The 24284-nt window shown below is 42.4% G+C and overlaps 1 protein-coding gene across 1 annotated transcript in view; it reads right to left on the bottom strand.

The window, feature by feature from the left end:
- Positions 1-18300: 18300 nt before the first annotated feature.
- NETO1 (neuropilin and tolloid like 1) overlaps positions 18301-24284 on the bottom strand; it is a 76917-nt gene continuing 70933 nt past the window's right edge. The window contains exons 8-10 of the mRNA XM_039839630.1: positions 23276-23389; positions 21016-21574; positions 18301-18698 (exon numbers count right to left, since the gene is read on the bottom strand). Of these exons, the coding sequence (XP_039695564.1) occupies positions 18614-18698; positions 21016-21574; positions 23276-23389 (758 nt within the window). The 3' untranslated portion in view covers positions 18301-18613. The remainder of the gene's footprint in view (positions 18699-21015; positions 21575-23275; positions 23390-24284) is intronic.

Genomic DNA, 24284 nt, shown 5'->3' with positions numbered 1-24284 from the left:
AACTCTTGTCGTCCCTTAAAAACAACACAATCCCAGGCTCTGAAGGGCTTCATCCCCTCGCTCCCATTGCTGGCCACCGGAGAGATGACGCCACCATTTTTTTCAACTGTCAATGGACAGGACATTTTAGCTTTCTAATAAATCAATGGGAACGTCATACCTTGTAGGTATCTTTCTTAAAGAACCGCATAGAGGACTTCTGCTTTGGGAAAGATGGAGCTGAACTACCTTTTCCCCCTTTCCTCCTGCTAAGCGTGAATACGACTCCTAACGTTGCAAATATGAGACGAACCCCCAAATGTGGAGAGACAGCGGCAGAGCAGCTGAGACTCTAGGAGGGAGTCCACTGGGTTCCTGAGGTTTCTTTTGCCTTAGAGATCCCAGACTCAAAGCCAAGGAAATCCACCCGTCACCCAGAAGCATGACTGCACGCAAAAAAAAAAACGCCCAGCAAAGTCTGCTCTCTCTGGCCAGAGGTCTGGAAAGCGGCGTCCTGGAACATAGAACATTTCAGACAATAATCTCTGTACGTCAGCATTTCCCACAGGAAAAAATGAGGTCTCACCCTACCCCTGCCAGCGAAGGGAGCACAGAGCTTAGATTCCTGCCCTCAGCAGGCTTATGAGGAACTCCCATCAAATACGACGATGTGGGGAGAGCGACGATAAAGGGTTGGAAAATGATATGCCACGCGGACGGTACTGAAAAGAACGCAGAAGGGGCGGCATTAAAATCGGAGGGATTGCACAGTAAATGACGGGGACGGAAAAGGGCATCGTATAACGATCCGCCAGGACGTCGTAGTCCTAGCGACCCCGAGCGTCTTTGTGCCGGGCCACACACCTGCAAAATATGATAGCGAAGCAAGAAGGTAGAACTGAGAGAAGAAATAGACAAATTGGAGACTTTAGCACTTTCATGTCAACGACCGAAAGAACAGCTAGATAGAAAATCAGCAAGGATGGAGAACTCAGCAACGCTGCCAGCCAGCGAGATCTAACCCATCGTCAGAAACGTCCAGCAACAGCAGGGGACACATCCTTTCCAAGTCTCCAAGGCGCATTCTCCAAGATGGACCACACCTGGGTCAGGAAATACACCTCAGTCAATTGAAAACCACGGAAGTCACATAGAGTGTGCTTCTTGGCCACAGTGAAAAGAAACTAGAAATCAATAACAGAAAGATAGCAGAAAAATCTCCCAATGCTTGGAAGCTAAAAATATCCTTCTAAATAACCCACCAGTCAAAGAGGAAGTGTCCAGGGAAATGAAGAAAGGCCTGCCTGGAACGGAACGACACCACCGAACAGAACGTATTCATAGGACTTAGAGAATGATTCTCAGAGGATGAAAAAAAAAGTCAACGAACTAAGATTCATCACAGCAAGCTAAGGCTGAAACCATGTCTCTGCCACAGAACATGTTTCTTAAAATTTTGACGTGATTCATCTGTCTTTAATTATCCTTTCTTGCAGCAAGTTGTGTTAATAATCATTGTCGAGTACTAGTTTTTGCGGTGGTTTGAATTTTTATTATCGTCTGCATACAGAAGAATGTAAGTGGAAAGTCAACACATAACTACTGTGCTTCAGAAAAGTTATTCATCTTACAAGTTCTTATTAGCCATTCTAGGTAATAAGCTATGACCTTAGAGTGGCCTCCTTTTTTGAAGGAACATGACAGATTTAATTCTGCAACTCTGATTACAATTTAGCTTCAAAGAGGAAAGGAAGACAGTCGAAGTACTTTCTAAAAGTCTGACAAACATTTTAGAACCCTGAGTTAATATTTTGGGGAGGTGAACGCGTTCCTGGCCAGAGTTCCGAGGTGTGTGTGGAGGCTCCCCAACACTCAGATGCCTCGGGTGTCCAACAGTTCCTCTCCACCTTGACACTGTCTACCTGAACATAGCCTCGGATCCCACAGGTAAAGAGCCCCATCCCATGAGACTGCTCTCCGCTTCAGATGCCACTCGCAAGGCCAGGTTGTTACCTGTGCTTCTGACTGACCTGCCACAAAGCAGAGGTTCTCAAGACCCCTTCCTTGGGTTCGGTTAATTTGCTAGAACAGCTCGCAGGAAACCGGATGACTCACTTGATTACCAATTTACCATGAAAGACGTTAAACAACAGGAATCAGCAGTGAGAGGGAGAAAGACACAGGGCGAGGCCGGGAATCAAGGGTCTGGCATCCTCGTGGGGGTCGGGGCCTGGCACGGTGGCAGGCATGAGGGTCCGGGCTTCCCAGCGTGGAAGCTGTTGGCAAAAGGGGAGGCGGGTTGTCCCTTTGCGTTCCAATGAAGGCTTCACTACAAGGGCATGATCGATTAACCGATCGATTAACTCATTGGCTCCTGGAGATTGATTCAGCCTCCAGCCCTTTCCCCTTTTTGGAGTGGGACTGAATGGTCCAAACATCTCTAGCTCGGCTGCTCTGGCCACCAGCTTCATCCTTAGGTGTGTTCCAAAAGCCACATCATTAACCTAAGAAAAGACATGTGGTTACTGTCTTCATCTAAGAAATCCCAAGGGTTATAGGGGCTCTGTGCCAGAAAGGAGACAAAGACCAACTATACCTTTACTATAAATCACAATATCACAGAGAAATTTACAGTCGGTGTCTTTTTTGCACGTAATATGGGAGGGAAAACGACGAGGTTGTTGCATTTAAAAGACGAAGTCCTGGCGGATTGACGGTCTGTGGGTAACCGTCGCCGACCCACTGTGATTTATTAGTTCATACGATGAGCACCTCAAACCCCGCTAGTGACTGTTACATAAGAAAAAAATTAAAGTGCCATCTGCTCTGCCTCATGGCAAATGAACACCGTGGTTTCCACCTCACGCTGCCGCTGTTAAATGCAAGGGGGTGGGGGGCGGGCACGAAACTCACCGACAGGTGTCAACACCCATCAGAACACGCGAGATCAAGCGGCAGGACATGCAGCTTTCAGCCGCCAGCTGCTCGGCACAGATAAGACAACTCCGGCGTCCCAGCAGGAGCCATGCCGGCAAAGCGCCTTGTCCCCGGAGCCCTCTGTGAGGGGCGACAGCCACTTCCCTCACCTGCACCCACGGCCCCCGAGCGAAAGCTCACCTTAATTCAGACAATAAGAGAAAAAGGCAAAGGATGAGACAAGTCGGAATCGGTGCAACAGATAGGATAATTAGTGTGTAACCAGTATATTCTGAATCTAAAATGAGGGACGGAGAATGAGCGAGAGGGAGGGAGGGAGAGGGAGAGAGGGAGGGAGGGAGAGCGAGAGAGAGAGAGAGGGAGAGAGAGAGAGGCCATTTTCAAATTGCCTTAGGGCAGTTTATTTATTGGAAAGCAGTTTATTGGGAAACTGTGAGCAATATATGAATGCCTTAGGCAGGCACTTTCAATTTGACTTATAAACTAAATTTTAGAGCTGGAAGGGGCCTTTGAAATCTATTTTTTATTTAATTTAATTTTACACAGGGGGACATCACAGAGCTCAGTGATTTACTCAGAGTCGCAGCCGGTACGTAGCGGAGCTGGTAGTAGAAGCTGCTTCCGTCAATTCTTAATTTACTTCTGATCGGACCGTTTATCCCTGTCCTGGAACTGCCAGTGTCAAAGAGAAGTCTGGTTTGTTCGTTCAGGGTTTCTGCACGGGACCGCACTTCCCTCGGCTGACACAGGGCCAGGCTGCAGACCTCGCTGACAGGTGGATGTTGTCAGAGCCAGGGAGAGGACAGGTGCTGGCCCTGGCCATGGGGACGTGTGGAGCCTGCGTCTACCAAGGAAACGCATCGTCAGGCTGGAAACGCGACACGCACCAGGCCTTTGCGTTCCCAGCAGGCATAGCATGAGGAGGAGGACGAGAAGGAGGACTGCATAAGGCGGCTCGTAAGAGACAAAGCAAATCCTGGCTTCTTTGCTTGCTCTGTTCGTACCACGAATCTCAGCAAATTAAGTTCTAGACTTTGCATGGTCACTAAGCAGGCGAGCCAGACCCCGCTTAGAGTGTTAGTTTCCTAGTCCTTAAAATGAGTTTGATTCAATAGATGTGTGTTGTTTATACATCTGATTCCTAAATCTGCGAAATCAGGGTATCATGTATCTTCCTATGAGCTATGACGGAATCTTGGACAGGAAGTGACACCCCACAGAAAGTGGCTGATACGATGAGACATCATGCCTACCCTGTCACGGTCATTCATTGAAATTTTATGGAATCAAGGCACGTTATCCCCATGGCCATGGGATGCCAATAATCAATTAAAAAACCAATTGGTTTTTGATTATAATAATAGTACACTGCATTTGTAGAATGAGTTACAGTACGCGATAGTAATGCAGGTTTCTAAAATATCACCCAGTAGAGTCTCCCAAACACTCTGCAACAGGTAAGACAGACTCACGCAGACAAAACCAGGCTGGGCCACAAACAAGACAGAAATGGTATCAGAAACAATCTTGATCAATAGCAAGTTTATCTGCAAAGGGTCCAGAGGCAACTTAGCGAGGCTTTGGAAGGAAAAAGATTTGAGATTTGAAACAGTTCTGGTTTCCTGGATCAATCAAAATGTATATGCTTTGCTTTGTGAAGAAAGATGGCTAACACAAACTGGGCACGCAACATAGGTGCCATTTGCCAGATGTCTCAGAACGATCTTACGTAATAAACTAATACTAGATCGGACAGATATATTTCTGTCACCTTCTATTCAGATGTTTTTATGCAGCAAATTAGATCTTGGTTTTCTTGAGTTATAGTTGTTTGGTAAGACTTCCTGAAGGACGACATTTTTCTCTACCTTAGAAATGTCAAAAATCGCGTGTGGGCCACGTGGGTGATTCTGAGAAGCAGGCGCTTGGGAAAGAATCTCCGGGTGGTTAACGTAGCGATGCCGACCTCCTATCTCTGCACTTAGCGTGTTCCGTGAATGCTGACTAAGTCCCAAGCTGCCTTTCTGCGTTGAGAACACCGCAGTGAGCAAAGCACGCAAACGCCCGGCCGTCACGCAGCTGACCCGGAAAGCGTGGGATGACGGGGGATAAACAACCAAATAGACTTTGCCAAGGATCATGATAACTAGGCAAAAATAAGGCGGTGCAGAGGGCGACAGGCTGACCTGTACCCGTCATGCGGAGGTTGCAACTCTTTCCAGAGCTCAGAACGGAGGAGGCCCACGCTCAGGCCTCCGACTCGTGGCAGAGCACAGCAGAGGCTAAAGGATTCTTAGCAGTGACCTACGACGCTAACGGGCCACGTCCTTGTCACTAATCATTCACGACATCCCACCGCGGTATCGCTAAGCATTCTCATTTCTGTGTTCTAGATGGAGAACTGGAGTCAGCCATAGGCTGCAGTCTCCGGGGAAAGCTCTTTTGAAGCCCAGCTTAAATTTTTGGTTTGCGAACTTCGTGAGAAATTACGAGACGGCAGATCCCCGAATCATCAGCTGAAATAGAGGCAGCAGCCACACGGCCCGCTGGGCACAGACACTGGATGGCTTTTCAGTCGGGGGAGGAGAGTGACAATCACAGACCCGTCCCCTGAGAGTCTCTCTTCAACCAGACACACGTGGATTTACGGCAGGAGGGTCAGCCTCGTCACACCGAGAACACAGTGACGTCCCTACAAAGCATGTCATCTCAAACAGAGCCGGGACGTGTCTCCTTAGAATTACCTTGTTTGAACCCAGAAGTACTCTAAAATGTCGCCCTCTTATCATATAAATTTCAGAGATCATTTTTAAAATCATTAAGAAGAGTATTAACCAGAAACACAGAGATAAAAGTCTCGTATTGAGAAGAAATAACAACTCAGTGGCAGGCTTGCAGGAGAGCGAGCGTGTGGCTAAGAATATGAGTTTTGTCGTTAAGCAGAGGGTGTCTAACCCCAGCAGAGTTACCTGGCAACATCCTGAGTCTTTCTAAGCCTCACACTCTCATCTTTAACATGGGCAAAATCATAATACTTATTTCGTAGGGTCACGTAGGACAATGCCTGGGACTTGGTCAGCACTACTCCTGGCATATTGTAAGCACTTAAGCAGTAGCTATAAAAATATCGGACTGATTATGCTATTCTGTACTGTAAGTCATAAAATGACTCTCAGTTCTAGCCCTCTTTATAATGTGGTTATCTCGAAAAACCTCTGAAAGTCTCAATCTAACGCTTTAAAGAGATCAATAAAGTCAGTGCATTTTTTATACTATCACATGGTGTTAGTTTTATGTGTTACAAAAGTATTTTTAGTAAAACTTCTTTCACGAGGCATTTCTGCTTCTGCATGAGGTCAATTGCATCTGCACAATGTTGACTTACCTGCTTCTGCCCGAACTTGGCCACAAAGCATATCATTAAAGACATAAGTCATAAAATAGTAAATGGTTTTTTGTAATTTAAGTTGTTTTTTTTTTTTTTTTACGAAGATTGGAAAGAAACATCGTGCGTGATGAGAAAAACAGTGATACAGTCAGAGATATGCGTTATTATATCAGGGCCAACATTTTCAATCCCATATTGTTTTCCAAAGCAATATGCATTCCTCAAATATAGACAACTCTACATCTCATGCCAAAATAATTGGATAGTAAAGGTAAAAAAAATTCACTTACCTCATCGGAGAAACGTACAAGGATTTCAAGACGAAGCTGGAGTTTTCTTTCGTGTGGAAATTAAAAAGCATGAAAAGCCTTTACCTAATTGTATCTACTGATTTGATTGTCTATCATTTCTGGAATAAAAACAGAATGAAGCAAACGCATTTCTCCTTTCTAGATTATAAACAGAATCTCGACTCCGATTCTAAAATGCAAACGTTCAGTCCTCAGAGCTCACGGCTGTATAAGAACTCTGAAACCTGAGTCGGGGACTGTCCTGCTTTTATCTGCGTGGCGTCTCTGTGGGCTGCTGGGTGCTGATGTAGGTGAACGAGCGTCAGCTGCATTGCAAACTGTCACTCATCACCTCTTTTCTCTTGTTTTCTCTCACGTAACTAACTATTCACAGATGATTTCGCTTGCAGAGAAAGGGAGCATCACTTTAAAATGAGTCGTTCCGAAGCCACCCTCTCGTTGGTGCGCTGGGGGTGGCGTACTACCTGAGGAGTTCCTCACAGGAGAACTCTCTGTTTGGGGTGTTTGTTGGGAGGGCTCGATTCTGTGTTACCGTTTAGCAGGAACCACCACGTAGCGATGCAACTGAACGGTGTAATTATCACTGCCTGGGATAAAAAGCTCGTTTATTGAATTAATACTCGGCGGAATCTATACCGAGAAAGGAAATTTGAGGGGAATTGCAATGATGAAATTGAGATGAGATCTAGTTTGGGTTAAAATGATGAGATCTAGTTTGGGTTAAAAAGTTAGAGTCCATGAATCTAGAAACGAAGATTTGTCATCTTTCTCAACAGAAAATCAACAACTCTGCCATCTTATATATAATTTCTTTGTCTCAGACGACCGATACTTACAGCCTCATTATTATTCGAAGCTAATATAATGACTACAGTGCTATTATTTGTTTAATAGATGAAAAATCAGGGACATAAAAAGATATAAATGATTGCACATCAACTAAGTGCCTTCCAGACCATCTGAATTTCCCACTGGGTGACCCTCTTCAAAATCTTCTGAGGTCCTATTGATATTTTTGGAGCCATTTGTAAAGGCTCCATCTACCCTTTGAAGTAGAACTTTAATTACTAAGGCCCATGTAGACATTTTTAGAAATATAAAACTAGACATAACCCGTATTAATGTGTGTCCATAAGTTATTCCTTATAATAAAGTGAAAACGATCCTTATCACTTAATAACTATAACCAATACTCTTCTTAGCAAAACAACAATAAGACGTTTTCTAAAAAAGAAAAAAAAAATATATATATATATATATATATATAGCAACATATAATACCTTAATACACAGCTGAAGTGCAAAGCCAGGCTGTGTTGGTCTGACGGGTTCAAAAGCAGGAACGCAACGGCTCACGGAGAAGTTGTAGAAAAAGCATAAAAGTGGGAACGGAGGGCTGGAGAGAAGATCTGGGGAGAGATCGTTCACTAGTCTTCACATGGAACATTGTCCCCCCAAACCTCTAGTTTGTGGAGTCCAAGAAGACAGACAAAATGGAAAATCTCTGATTTCCAATGTGTGTTGGGTACAACAACACGAAACGCTCCCCGTGATCGTCGGCTCTTCAGAAAAGTCTTATTTACTCACCAATGATTCTCGTGAGGAGATTGGGGGTGTGCTGAGGGGAATGTGAGGGGCTGAACGTTTTCACCTGTTTTCCTGACAACGGACAGACTTATTACCACAAACAAGCGAAGGCGATCAGTAAGATATAAGACTTCTTTGACTGAATTGACAAAAACATTCCAGGGAGGGCTTAGATATCCATGGGGCTTGGGGGATCAGTGAGGAACTGGTTTGCCAAAACGGGGATTTGGGCCTTTCGTCACAGAGGTCAGCCCAGAGCAGGGCGTGGACGCACGCGGCCATTCCGTGTTGGGCTCTGTCCGTGTGTCTGCCCTACCAACCTCTTATCATGGGGACTTTGTCCTTATGAAATCAAAATAACTTCTTCAACTTCAGGCACCATGTCTGCAGCCCAAGTGGGAAGAAGAGTAAAGAAAAGTCATGGGCCACCTGAGTCCTATTTTTTGGTGTGTGTGTCTGTGTGTGTGTGTCAAAAACTGGCCTTCGCAGAATCCGCACTCAGCGGACTTGACTTATGTATCGTTGACTAGAACTGGGGAGGTGAGCGCTTGGCCGGGCACACCGAGGCTCCGAATGAAACTGAGATTCTGTCACGAAAAGGCTGAGACAGCGACAACAGTGAGTGAGTCTAGATGGCGTTGGGGTACCAACCCCCTTTTAACAAAACCATTCGTGCATCGGAAGAGTCTAAAGGTGCAGAGAACTGAGTTTGTCATCCTCGCCTCACTTCTAACGGCCCCTTACCTGCTCCCTCACTCATACCACACAGGTAATTAATGCAAATGGCAGTTTCCTAGAAGAGGCTCCTTGGGAATATCCCAAATGGCTCTCAGGCTGCCAATTAGGAATAAAAAGAGGTAGGCTGTGTGTAGTGACTGCATTAATTAGAACCCATCTGGTTTCTTGAAAAAACTCCAAAATCTCCACAAGCCAAAAGGACGTTTATCTGCTGTGACAAAGTCGACACCTAAAGCTCTGAGTTGATTGATGACTGGGAAGCCACAGGGGCTGCGGCGTCCACATGCACGAAATTCTAAAACATTATGACCGAAGAGACCTAGTACTTCGTTTTTCTTTATAAAGAGACAATATCCTCCCTTTTTAGAGTTCGTTAGTATGGAATGACATGCGTGGTCTTGGAACATGAAACCTGCCTGGCGGATGTGCCGGGGTCTGTCCTGTCTCCACCTGACACAATTCACGTCGCAGACCACGTGGGGCATCACGCGAGCGACATCACGCCAGCAATGAGAAGAACGAAACTGTGTTCTCGGGGAAGTAACTTGACTTTTCTGGCCAGGAACTCTCATCTCGAAAGCCAGCAGCTTGCCTGAGCTGCCTCTCGGATGACTTACAGTTCGCACACTCTCTATGTGCTCCTGGTACCCTTCGCGACATGCCCACGTTCCGCTGTGGAGATCGTTCGGCATCGTTCCCTTGTATTAGGAGGTAAGGAGCTGCCTCTCTTTTTCTTCTGGTCATTGTCACTGCCAGAGAAGACCGAGGAGGCAGGGAGATGCTGGCAAGGACTGAGACACGCAAGTGACGTGAAAACGTAAATTTACATCTAGACTTGACGCCGAGCACGGACTCGATGGTGGCTGATGAGAGTCATTTGCTGGCAGTTGTAGCAACAAGGTCACCCCAGTTATTTGTAAATGTACACAAATAAGAAATATTCCTGATAAGGGACCAAAAAAACAGGTCACTCTATACAACATGCGTGTAATAGGAGGTGCGGTTTGCATAACAGCGCGTGTGGGACCTGGGGCGCAGCATTTTGTCATTGCTGTTGGAGGGGTGGGGGTGATGGGCACAGAGGACAAAGTGCGAGAAAAGAAATGATAACAAGTGGTCAACAGAAGTGTACCGTGTTTAGGAACGGATATTCATTAAAAGAGCGATCACTGCCCTTCTAAAAAGAAGTAGCATCCTTTAAGTCTGTTACTGTTTTATTTGTTCCAAGAATAAGTTGCCAGAAAACAAAGTAAATGATGTTAATAATTTAAGGAGTTGAACACAATAGAAGTTAGCAGAGAAATATAACTTAAATACGCTAACATCCACATTCAATTCTTACTGAGTTGCCTCATCTTGTCTAAAACCACATATTTCCACGGTCACCTCTAATACTCTAATCATCTCTATATAAAGGAGTAGTATCATTACCATAATTAATATTCGTTAACAGTTTAGTTATTCATGGAAGCATTTTTAATTTACATTCGCTGCTATTCCTCCTGGAGGGTACTGCTTCAGCCCCCAGGTTTTAAAAAGACATATATATATATAAAATCTTTATAGCATCCACCTCATTCTTGGAAAACTTTTATGACAAAAACAAATAGACAAACATTCCCTTCCTCAAAATAGTGCAGTTCAGCTGGGTTCACCGACGAAAAGTCAAAATCACTCCCTTCGCCTATCAGCCACGTTTCCTTCTCTCCCTGTTCCCTTTAGATAAAAGTGTGATGCTGGCTGACTTTAGAAAGATTAAAATTCTTATCACCAGGTGATCAGATCTGAAGTCATTCCCTGTGAAAAACCGAAGTCGTAAGATGTTAACTTTCCAAGCCCATGGCTGATGGGTTAGAATTGAAGCTGCTAACGCCCCCGGGGAATGCTAAGGGACACAGGCAGGGGCACTGGGCTCTCTTGAAGGCGGGAGTGCGTCACACTGTCCTGCCATTCTGAAAACAGAGAATAAAGTACAGTTTAGAAATCTGCAGGAGATGGTTACGATCCACGGAAATGAATTAAGAAGTTGTCTAGAGTTGGCCAGTTCAGAAATATAAATTACAAAGAGGATCTGTGATGCTTTCTCATTTCAGTGCCATTTTAAGATAAACGACGTCCCATTTAGATCCCCACGAGAACTGAGAAATACCCACGCCACGAAAGAGAATGCATGTTCATTATGGACATGTGTATTGTGGCCATGTCACGTTTAATAGCTCGTGCTGTAGAAATCATATTCCAGAAATCACCGAGCCAGATGCTTTTTTATAGGGTGAAATTTAATTAGCAAAGTTTCAGAAGTTAAGCAAAAGAATTTCAGAGCAAATTTTCAAATGCCCTCAGCAAAGAACGTAAGTTAAACTCCATCTGATCGGTGAAACAGAAAACATACCCACTACGTGAACAGATGAGGGGAGCCTGCTACACAGTGTGGGGGGCGGGGGCCCGGGAGAACAGAGGGGAATAAGGAGGGGACACATAGATGAGAAGCTCTCCAAAGCCTGACCAGCCTCGGGACGAGGGAACAGTGGGAATAAACGGGTTTTCAGGATCTGGAATCGAGAAGGCGTCATGCAGAGGCAGGGCTCAGAGCAGAGGAGGTGGCTACTGTAGGTGCCTCTCAGGGTGCAAGGAGGCGTGGTCCCCAAGGGCTAAAGAACCTGGAGGCTGCTGTTGGATCCTCGTGCCTTTTCTTAGATGATGCAGACAGGGACGGGGAGCAACAGAATAGGGAGCCCCTTATGATTACATCCTCCTGTGTCTTTCAGTCTTCCTCTTCTGCCCTGTTAGGTCTGAATGGGAATCAGCTGGCAAAGGACTAGTCCGTTTGCAGAGGCCCAGCCCTAGTAACTCAGAGCAGGGTCGATTTGAAGATGAGAAATAATATCTTACCAACCGGCACAGTCTCTTAAAAAATCATGCCTATTTACAGTGACGGAAGGGTGAGCATCTGCTCAGGAAATACCTAGATGGCTTATAAAGGTCTCAGTATCGTTGGGAGAAAAAGCTTGGCTATAGAAAAGGAAGAGAGAGAGAAAATGCTTTAAAATTGTATAAAATACTTTAATATGATCAAAATCAATTAATCAGTTCATTAACTAATCTTCTTTTAAGACATGAAGTCTGTCCTTTCAGAAAAATGGGCAAGTATATTATATGAAAACGTATTCATAGGATATAGCTTAATAGTCATGATCTACTTGGAAAAGCTGCCTTTTAAAGAGTAATTTTTAAAAAAGACACTCATTTGTAGAGTTAGCATATGTGAGAAACAAAAAATCTGGAATGACCCATGGTTTCTAAGTATACCGAGCTGATATGTACTGCAAACAATTCTATTTAAATGTTATTCTAAGTTTTTGTGCTTTAATATTACTCTTTATTGATGATGATAATATGCATCGACAGTATTATTATTATTGTTATTATGTGTGTTTTGAAAACACAATCCGCAAATTACATTTCTTTTAAAGAGAGAAAGATGATGTTCCTATAACCAGGCTTATTAAATAGTACTTATTTGGGCTTTCTTCAGAATCTGGCTTAGTTCTGCAGCTTCTACGAGGAACGACTAGTAAATAAAAGCCTGGTGTCAGGTCAGGACAGTGCTTCTGTGACAAATAAAGAATTTATTTATTTAATTTGTTTAAATGTAAGGTTTTTTACTCATTTGCTCATATTGATGACGCACTTAGCAGTGATTTTGAAGGATGCCCAAATCGGTCAGTCCCGATGCCCATCTTCAAATACGTTTATGCTAGAAATTAGCAAGTCTCAATTACACATCGTTAACAGCAGCCTGGTATGGTGTGTCTTCACTGGTGCCCAGAGGTGACGTGGCAAGAGCTACCAGGCCCGCTAAGCCCGACGTTCCTTCTCTTCGGTCCTGTCGTAATAACCCTCACAAACTGACGCCAGCCGGTTAGTGCCTTGGAAAGAGGAGGTCTTTTCCCATGTTTTCTGAATCCGTGGGGATTCCGTGGAATCCCCAAAGGTGAAGACAAGGGCCCCACGTCGGAACCACCGATTTCCCATTGTTTGTTCACGGACACGGTCTTCTCCGTTTGCCAGAAAGAGAAAATGAAGCTCACAGAGGATTCCAGCAACGTTTTTGAAAGCATGATACACAGCAGGAAGTGAACTTAAATCTGAATTGGAACTGGTCCCGTGGAAGAGCGACGTTCACTGCATTGCAGCACATTTTGATGTCGTAGTTATGGTCACGAGACTGCAGCTTCTCCAAACCCCTCTACGTGCTCGCTTATCCACGACCACGCGATCTCCAGAATTCACACCACACAAGCATCTGGGAGTAAGAAAAGGACTTCCTTCTATTTCGGGATCCACCTGCTGAGCAGGGATTTGGGGTCACTTCGGAGCTCCGGAGTCCAACGCTGTTCCAGAAGATGACATGACGAAACCAGCCCTGGAGAAAATGTCCTTCGGGAGACATTTTGGGCCTTGGAAGTCACTCGTCTCCTCTGTTCTTCACAGGCAATTCATTTGCTCCATGTGAATCACGAAATAAAGCTTACGCATGACTTAGGAAAAATGGTTTATTTACAACATTGTATAGAGTATAAAAAATATCTTCCAGTGAATTGTCCTTTGACCTCAAAGGCTATAGGGCGGAGAGAAGGTGCTGTAAAAATAATACGTGTTTTTACAGATGAAGAAACAGAAAACTCGCGGTCACTAGAGTAAGTACCAACTTCTTCCGGCGAAACATACGATGTCGAATACCAAAGCGCCGTGTCACACAGGGTCAGGGCTGCCGGCTGACTCTGGCTTAACCGCTTGGGTTCAGAGCTGGGTTTTTCACTCCCTGTTGTGCGATCTTAGAAAACTTACCCAAACTCTCTTCTCACGTATAATGCATTATAACAATAACCACCGCTACTGTAACAAGTATTATTATTAGTCATAGAATTGCTAAAATGACTAAGGAAATACTTACGTGTAAAACACTCAGAATGGTGTTTAGCACATAGCATTCAATTTTTAGTCTTTTTTTTTTTCTGTATTGTTTTGAATTCCTTTACTTATTCTAGCCTCATTCAATTTAGTAAACTCACCGTTGTCCAAGGATTCTACTTAAAATACAGTTTTTAACCCATACTTTGCTAAGAGACATTAAAATAGTCTCCTCTGAAGAAAAGGTGAATTCCTTCGGATGGCATTACATGCGCTCAGAAATCATGACGTGCCATGTCAACCTATTCTTCCGACTATGCTTATTGTCTCTCCTTTTGTCTGCTCCTGGGCTCCAGCCCAGCTCAAACGCACGCTCCTCCCCCTGCCCCCCCCACCCCCAAGGGGGCTCCCTGTCAAGTCTCTCTGGGTAGAAACTTCTCGTTCTTCTCGACGGTGATTTCCAGCTTAGAAGCACAACTATTCATTAAGCGTCCCTTGTCCCCGTGAGTACTTATACTTATCCCCATATGTATGCTAACTTTTTTATTATAAAACATCATCTGTATCACATACTCTTGACAGTCGAATATATTTTTATCTTCCATACTAAATTAGAAGGAAGGAACTAATTAGCTTTCCGAGATGGAAAACTTAGCAAATAATTTTGGGCTTCATTTTCCTTATACAGCTCCTCTAAGCACCTTTTCTCCTATGAGGCTCCATAACTCCGTTCCCCTCCAGACTGCCAATATAGACCGTACGGGCTCAAAAAAAGGCTGACTGTGTTGATATTAAACTTAACTTATGAGAAAGTGAATGAAGAGTACAAATCGTATAATGTGACATAATAGGAATGTTGTTTTTTAAACAATTTACATGTTATGTTTTCCGGTCCATTGTATATTTTGTGTCTATATCTGTGACTATTACTAGGAGGGCAAAAAAATGAATTTTTAAATAGAAAAATAAAACAACATGCTTCAGAGCTTGCGGAGGCGGCAGGAGTTGGGGACAGGTAAGAGCATGTTGACTGAACAATGATCATGGGTTTCAGGAGTGGTTTAATCAAACGATCCTATTAGAGCAGGAATAAGAACCTTCTAGAAATCAACCCTAGTAAATGCCAGACGTCCGAAGCATGTTGCATTTATTCACACCCATGAGGAATTAAATACATATGAAGAGTGTGATTCTTTAATAACACACTAGGAAGCACAGAACCAGAGGACACGATGAAAAATAATGATGTTAAGAGTGTCCGACATCCATCACCTGTATTTCTTTCATTATCCTATTTATTTCAATGATATAATTCAGTTTTTTAAAAAATCCATAATACAGCTTAAGCAAACTCATTAATAAAATTAATCAGGATAATGCTATATTAACAAAGGGCCTCCTATTTATTAAACAGGTTTTTTTTTTTTTTACAAAAACACACCTTTCGCTATTTTAACAATATCATTTATGTTGCTACTTTATTCAAACTTTAAGAGAGGCATGGGAAATATTAATCAAATGGGTAAGATATTAATAGTTAATTGAATCTTTGATCTTTTTTATCTATGTAACAAATGGTTAAGGGCCTCTATGTCATGAGTGAGACAGACATAACCAAGGGCAGGGACGGGTGAGCAACAGACGTGGCGAAAAAACGAACACGCTTCGGGGAAGTTACACGAAACCGAAACCCAGTTTTCAAAGCACAGGCGTTTAGGATGCGGATGATTTTAAAGCTTTTGTTTATTTAACCCCGCCCCCCAAGCTGGATTCCGACTCGTTTTCATCATCAAAACATACAAACTTCATACGAAGATAAAATGCTATTGTTTATCGCCGAAATACCAAAAAATCATTTGCTATTACTTTAATAAAGGTATCAGGAACCGATATCAGATTTTGCAATTTATCGTGATAGTCTGTGGTTGAGGAAAATCCGTCCGTGGAATTTTTTAAAAAGCTATCAAATTTGAGGAAAATTCCAATTTCTAAGGGATAAAAAGTAGGAAAATTTAATGCACTAGCTTACGTGACTATTCAGATGATGTTGAAGACTTAACTTTATTAAACACCAAGAATAACAGTTTATGGCATCAGACCCAGTGAAATACTTTTAATGGGAAAAAAATAATAATATGAAACAGAAAAGCAGCATCTCCACAATGTGGACCGTTCTTTAAAAGTCCAAAGATACTGATCTTCAATTAGGTTTATAGCCTCGTTTTAATTATCTAACCAAACGGAAGTTAATTATGGCAAACCAAACATTACATATCTGTGGCACAATCTGATGCATAAAAATGGCATGTGGATAAAATCAGGTACAAAAAAAAATCATATTTTCCAGATCAGCTCACCGACCTTGAATTAGGCAACTAAAAAGCACCTGGAGAGAAGTAAAAAAGCTGTATTTGGGGCTTTGTAGGTATTACATAAAATGGCAGGCCTCCCAGATTTTGAAAGTGAATTCAAACAGAGAGAAACAAAACGAAAAAACAGCTATTTTCGAGTTAACTAACATAGTGTGTAATTACATCATGGAAAACATCTTGTGGCATTAATAAAGCACTTATGTAAGTAATATTTGAATTCACTTTATCAAAAATATAATTATTTCTTAAAATAGCTTGATTTGAAATATATCGAAACACTTCACAAGTCTTGAAACATCTCATGCCTGGCCTCCCTGCATCTCCCCATCTGAAGGGACCCCAAAGTTTGATGATATTCAGGTGACATGATCTGGTACAGTCCGTAAACAGAAGTTTTTAACATATGGATAGATTTCAATACTGGCTTTTAAGGAGCGTCCCCCAGGAGGCTCCAGAGAGCATCTGCTGGGTACGCTGGGCCCCCACTCCTGAGAGCGGGCATCCAGAGTCAGCGCAGGGACCACAGAAGCCCTCCAGGGCCCTCCCTGCCTCAGCGTCCTCACCATCTGCTTGTCGGATTTGTCAAGGCCCATTGTTAAGTATTTTTCAGTATTACCACTAAGGAGGCCTATTCTTCATTTGAAATATTTCTTTGTATTTTCCTATGGAGTTTTTGTATATTAAATATATGTAAGCCATCCATCCACCTTTATCATTATACTTAATGTAGTTGGATTCTTTTTTTTTTTAAAGTCTCTCCATTAGTGGATTTCTGGTACAAATATCTTCTGAGCAGCGAAGCAGCAAGTCAGAAGAATTCTGTATACTTAGGAAGAGCTGGGGCTCAGGGACAGCCTGCGAATGGCTCCAGGGGCCGTGGCTGTAAGTGCTTCACCTGATTTATCCACCTGCCTTTCTGCTCTTATAGAGAGTCTTAACATGAATATCATACTTTTTTTGAGATTATTCATTCAAAGTGTATAGGTCCCTATGAAGATTTCTGAATAAAGTAATATAAAATATGGTTAATTGCTTCAAAAAATAATCTCTGGAGGCATTAAGTTTGAATTAAAAGGCCTAAAAGTAGGCATGTTAATAAATAAGCCAGTCGAGTCAATTTAAAAAGGCTAAATTTTAAAGCAAGCAATGTGTATAAAAATACATAGCAAAATAAAAAACCGGTTTTTCTTCATTATGTTCAATATATTTTTTTTCTAGTCACTGGTTCATCAAATTCATGGGAGTGATTATTTCTGTGGCTTGACACTTTTTCAATATAGACTATTGAGAATTGTTATAATTCTTGAATGTTTTTATCATCAAAATTTTCTTTTCCATTTATTTATTCTTATGACTTATATGAAATGGAATTCATAACGGTGTGCGTATGCTAGTAATTCGTCTATTGGGTTTGTAAAGTCTGCTTGATTTACGAGGTTTGGACTGTGATAGATCAGACTGCTTTGCTATTTGAATGACAGAATTCTAGAGAATTCAGCAGTTTGGGAAATATTGGTAAGCAGATTAATAGTAATTCTGGTCTTTAAAATGTATTTTCTAAAAATACACGTTCAATATTTTAAAAGTACCCAATCACTGAATCAAACTTATAGAGTGTGCATATAATTCAACAGCAATTAAATATATGATTTTATTTATATTAAACACATCTGAATTAGTAAGATTTCAGGTGTCATGTGTGTGCCTTAGGATAAGAACAACTCAGGTGGTGTAATTTGGATCATAAAACGGCCTGTGATTTTAAAGCATTTAAAAAAGACTTTCCTGTTCTAAAACAAGAACATAATCCATAAAATTCTGGGGACCTAGGCCTCAGTGCTAAAGGACATCCTATAGCCTAAAATGTGGAAAGAGCTGATATAAAGTGTGTACTTCTGTAAGTCAGTTTTTTATCACTCTAATAGAAGAAAACATTTCTCTTAACTCAAGTTAGGAAATTATTATACATTTTATATATCTTTATATAAAAAGTTACAAGTAGCAAGCATATGACACAAAGAGATGGAAGGGTAACAGTAGTATTCGAGAATGCATGCTTTTTACAATGTGTCTAATAAAAAGGATATTTTTCCAACTCAAATATCCAGAACGGACATGCAGTTACTTTCTCAAACTGTCAATTCAATCATATTGCTAAGTGCTTAACCGAAAAACATCTCTATCGAAGGGTATAAATGGTAAAATACCTGATTTCAAAAACTATTTCTGAAACTGGGTATTTTCCTTTGATAGGAAACAAAAACGGGTACCTAGGAAAACCCAAAAAAATGAGATTGTTCTTATTGCAATCTAGTACTTTTACTCGTCCCTTTTGGCTGCGTTTAATCACAATACGACGACAGGTGTTTTTAGAGTCCGTAAGACCTCTAGCTGGTGTTCCCACGGTCCACGTTTTCGCTTTTCCCGGTAGCATGTTCCAAATCGCTCAGGAACGCACTAGTCTCAAGCAGTCTATATAATGAAAACAATGTACATGTAACACAAAGTTCATCCAAAACTGTGTTTTCTTTTTTTTTTTCACATATCACACAATGTACAATTATATAACAGAGACGTAAAACGACATAGAAACAAAGTGAAACTGACATTAAAAAAAAAAAAGTTGGGATAGTCTTAATCAGGAACTAATTTCTTCTTCAAGTTTCCAGTAAATCTCAAAATGTATTTAAATACTAAGGAGCACTTGGTGGCCAGCAACCAAATTACGAAATGAACACATCACTGTGCAGCGGGGGTGTCTTGCCGAAGAAATGACAAATGTCTGTAATTCTTAAGTTTGGATAAAGGCAGTGGAATGAATTTAGAAATATGTCCACTTTTCACAATTCACTATAGAATTTTCTTTTCACAGTCCCCATGTTTGTATAAACAGTTCTTCTCTGAAAATAAAACACAGTTAAAACATTTTCTCCCAGTGAAAAAGGCATACAAATACACCAATTTATCAAGGTAATAGAGAGCGTGGAAATGCAGTCACCTAATTCGAGAATAGTTGATAGGTCTGAAGAGTGTTTAAGCGATTAGCTGTCAAGCGAATTTTATTGGAGACGAATTAGTCTAATAGAGACAGACTATCAAGTGCTGAAAGGGCAGCCATTGTGATATCCAGTGACACATTAGATGTACACAGAGACACGTGGTATTTATACGCATTATCAAGCATTCAACGTAACATGCTGCATTTAATTCTGATGACATAACCTACATATGCATGCAAAAATAAGAGGGCACAAATTGTATGAGAACCACCAAACACGTAGTGTATGAGTCTGGAGTAAAATATTGCCAAATTAAATCAATCAGATTATTAGCAATTGTATATACTGACTTCAGGTATATTGAGATAATATTCGATTTTTTTTTTTCATTATGAAAACCTTGGTTTTCTTCTGGTAGTACTTGGAAGAAGTCACTAATTTTTAGTATCTTTACCTTAAAACGTGTAAAATTTAACTTGTCAATTGAACATCCTTTTGAATAACATCGTAGTACAATGCTTGATGGTAAAAATATTAACATTTATTTTAAAGATACATGTATTAAGAATCATTCTTCCACCAGCATTGAATCCATGATATTTTTCATTATGAAATGTTACGAAACATGTATCTCAGAAAGTGATGAATAAGTAGCTGATTCCCTAAAAAAAAAAAAAAACCGACCAGACAATTGCAACGAAACAAAACGGAACAGAATACAACAAAGCAGGAGAAGGAGCCAAGGGCGTTTGCTTACCTTGAACTTTCTTTTAGACCCTAGTTGTATTGTATTCGGATTCGTGTTTGCTTAGAGACCCAATGAGGCAGAACCTGGAATGTTACGGCTATTTCATTCAACAGATATTTGCACAAAAAATAAACATGCACACAATTCCTTAAAAGCATTCGTAAAAATTCCTAAAATGATGGAAATAGACTTTTGCCATCGGCATGCAGAAAATATTAAATCAACTAAAATATTTTAGGTTTCCAAGGGGTATGATGGATTGAGAAAGGACAGACATTTATAGAACAAACTGAATGCCAGGAAATATGCAAAACGAAACGTAAGTGGATTGGACTTGGGGATTTAAAATAATGATATCCCTAAATTTAAATTTGCTTTCCTCAAAATTTTTACTAATTTTATGGCTAATAATACAATACAGATCATACTGTCTTTATGTTAAAAGGAAAATGAAGCAAATATTCCTACTAATCTTTGCTACGTTTAAATATAAATATTTAGTATTTTAGCACACCATGCCATCCTATATAATTCGTGATACAAGTACTCTATGATATGTGCAAAAAAGTATTTTCATTTTCATACCAAAAATATAATACATTATATCACAAAATATGCTATTTCTACATTAAAATTATTTTACAAGATGGGTTAACCACCTTGGTAAGGCAACGCTTTCCAATTATCATCTCGGATATTAAAAACTATAAATATTGATCGGGGCATCTGTAACCACATGGAAGCAAATTAGCCATGTAAATCTGCGAAATATATTAAAACCGTTAATTTTTATGGAAATAAATATTATCTATGCGCAGAGATAAATAACATATCTTCGGTCTGCGTGTGTCCACACACACGTACACCTGTGGGATTTCGAGAGGACGGAAAAAGAAGACCAAAAAAAAAAAAAAAAAAGTTGAGACGCTGGCTTAAACCGTTAACGAAAGGAGCGACGGGAACGGGGAGACAACACGGAACATCCTGGAAGGCTTTCCGTCCTCAGGTTAGAGGTGTCATCAAAAAACCTACGGATACTGACCGCTGGACGGCTTTGTCGTGCCGGGACAGCCTGTGGCTCGTGGTGGGCACCTCCTCCACGTCGTCGATGTCGCAGGCCTCTGCGGCTTCTTGCGAGTAGCTGTGTTTCATGATGAGGATGCTTCTTCTGCCGGGGGCCGGGCCGAGGGGCTTGGCGGGCGCGGGCGGCAGCTCGGCCAGGACCGAGGCGTCTCGGCTGCTGAGGTTGCTGCGGCTGCCCCTGGTGCCCGACAGCTGCGAGCCACAGTGATGGTCGTGCACGCATTTGGAAGAGGACCTCCGCAGCGTGTGGAAGTTCTCCAGGTCCTCGGCCACGTCGGCAAAGTCCGCCGTGACGCCCGCCCCTCTCAGAGTGCACAGCTCATAGTGCGGAGGCTCAGACACCTCCTGGAAAACTGTCTGGTCAAAGTCCGACTTCCTCTGGACATATTTTTTACGAGGCTGTTTGATCTGCACAATGACAGAAACGATTATAAGGACGATCACCACGCAGGAGGTCACGCCGATGACAGCCCCGCTGGTGTTGGTCAGCTGGTCCAGGAGACTGGCTTTCCTCTTTTCTGCAGGTCGAGGAGAGTGAAAACAACGAGGAAGACAAGACACAACCCGCCAGGCGTCAATATGGGACAGGCGCAAACGCAGAACTTTAAGACCAAACAGGCTGAGCGCAGAATTCTTACAGGCTTAGAGCAACATAAACGAATTTTTCTAAATCAACGACCACGCTCACTATTCACAAGGACCCTGTGTTCTAGCCTTAGCCACGGCCCTCCCTGCTTTAAATGTGAAGAAATGTTTGCAGAAAGTCTTATGAGGCCTCCTGACTGGCATTTGGGAATGATCTCTGAGTTCGAAAGCAGTCGATTCCCCTTGGTCTCCCCGCCCTGCCTGCTGGGACACGGCCTGCGTTGTCCTGAACTTATTTATCCCCGACGTGGAGAACTGGAGCCGAAGCCAGAACCATCCCCTGAACCCAAAAGGTAATTAAACTTCCAGACAGCCATTCTGGGATGGCAGCATGACGGCGCCCGTGGGCCTTTTCCCGAATAAAACGAGTCTAACTGGTCACGATGTTTAAAAAACCCCAACAGTTTAAAGCCTGGGAAATTGTCCTAATGGCATACAGCAAAGGGAGGTCCAGTCATTCCAAAATATCTCCTACGTTTCTTTAAGAACAGTGAGAGTCTATGGCATTTAAGCTCCCGCCACCCCCATTTCATCCTGACAACAGCTGGACTCAGGGGCACTTCCGATGACACCCGGCTTCCTCTCCCTAGGGTACCCAGCCTGCGGCTACAGGGAGGGCAAGCTGCCAGCATCCCTCACCCCTCCCCATCCGCCTTGCAGACGCTCAGTTCCAGGCAGTCTCAGCGACAACAGGAATAAACAGTGCTGTGTTGAGTCTTCACAAAGTACTTAATTTCCCACCCAGTCCAAAGTGATCCCTTAGACACGAAACAGCAGTGCTCACATCCCGCCTGCGAATATTTCAGACCAGATCTGCCTCTCTTACTGCACGTACGAACCGTGGCTGCCGTGCCTTGCCTCTCTGCTCCTATCCACAGAAGGCATTTTAATAGATAATACTGGACTTTGAGCATGAGTGATCTCCTCGTTTCCTTCCCCTTGCAAATTGGTTAATATTAAATCCGAATAAGAATTATCCGGTTTAACTCAAACATGCAACGTGTATAACCAAGCCAAGGATTGCTGTCAACAGAAACAAACTCTTGTGCACAGGCTAGAGGAGGGAGCAGGGCTTTGGGGAGCTATTTTCATTGGAAAGGAAGAAAATAATTTGGGTACCACATTGGAGTTGAGTTTAAGCGGCCGAAAGTACTTAAAAGCATAAATGTTCCTTCAATACACCTCCTCTCTAGAGCATGCACGCCATGTTCAATGATGACGAAATGGAATTATGACAGGTGTCACCACAGACTCAGGGGCACCAAGTCTGAGAGGGAACAACGCACTGGCTAAAAACTCTCATTTCCTTTCCATGGCCCCATGGGGTCTAACACGGAGATGCCGTCAGTGAGCGTTCAAGGGTTAAGGATGGTCCACTGAGCATTAACAAATGAGAATGAGGGATGGCAAAGGAAAAGGCTGACCAATCCATTACAAAAACGCGTGCGGAGTTCATAAACGCCACTCTCCACTCCATTTTTAAGACCGCCTGATACATATAAACGTTGGCACGAAGGTCCTCCCCACCTCCAGGCGGGGGGTTCTGCGAAGGTCAAGGACGGATCACGCATTACCTTTACAATGGTTTTCATCCCAAGGATACACACAGTTCTGGAGTCCATTGCACACCAGTGTGTTGTTGATACACATGTTACTGTGGCAGAAGAATGTGTTCCCTTCACAGGGAGCTACAGGCAAAAAGAAAAAGGAGAGAGAAGTTAAACCCGACGCTCGGCAGCAAACCGTTCACGTCACAAACGCAAGGCAAGGTGATGGCGGCCACCACGCACCGTCAAGCCGAGATTAATGATACGACTTTGCATTCTCAGACGTGTCGGCGTGGCGGTCGCTACTTCTTGTGTGTCTAACAGAGCCGGTGTTCCTCTGGAGGTGCGTGGCTTATCAAACGAGCATGGGAATTTTCCCTCATAAAAACAAAGTGCATTATCCATACTTTTTTTTTTTAACTTGGTGCATTCGTCTAGCAAAACTTAAGTGCCTACCATGTGCATATCGTTATGCTTTCCATTCTGTATGTATAAATTTAGATGTGCTGTGCGAAAAGACTTACTTGAAACATTGAAATACTTTTGAAAACTTTATGCTTGCAAGATACAAATGAAGAAGGTATACATTAAACAAAACCCTGTAACATTACTTAAGCATATGAAAACAAACAAACAAACAAACAAACAATGTCACGGAAATTCAGGACAGGAGAAAATTAATCCTGATCAACACAAGAAAAATATATGTTATTCCCATCAATATTAAATAGACATATGATGATGAGAGAGCCTCCCGTGGTGCATTTCACACATTCTGGTAACTTTAGGTACCAGCGTCCATGACCTCCAGATCATCATGCACAGTGAGGGCGCTGGGAGGTCACTCAGAACTCCAAGGAGGTGAACAATTTGGCTACATATACATAAGAAATAGTAAAGAGTTAAATACAGCAGAGTAAAATGTGAGGTATGACTTCGATATTAGGAAAAATGCACTTCTTTCATCATTAGAGAAATGGGGTATTTTGAATAATCAGGTCTCTAGAGTAACAGCGCCTTAGGGATTATAGTATAT

This window comes from Pteropus medius, unplaced genomic scaffold, assembly GCF_902729225.1.
Source record: "Pteropus medius unplaced genomic scaffold, Ma_sr-lr_union100, whole genome shotgun sequence".
In the NCBI taxonomy this organism is placed as follows: domain Eukaryota; kingdom Metazoa; phylum Chordata; class Mammalia; order Chiroptera; family Pteropodidae; genus Pteropus; species Pteropus medius.
The sequence above is the reverse complement of the archived record's forward strand: the minus strand, read 5'-3'. Positions and strand labels throughout refer to the sequence as shown.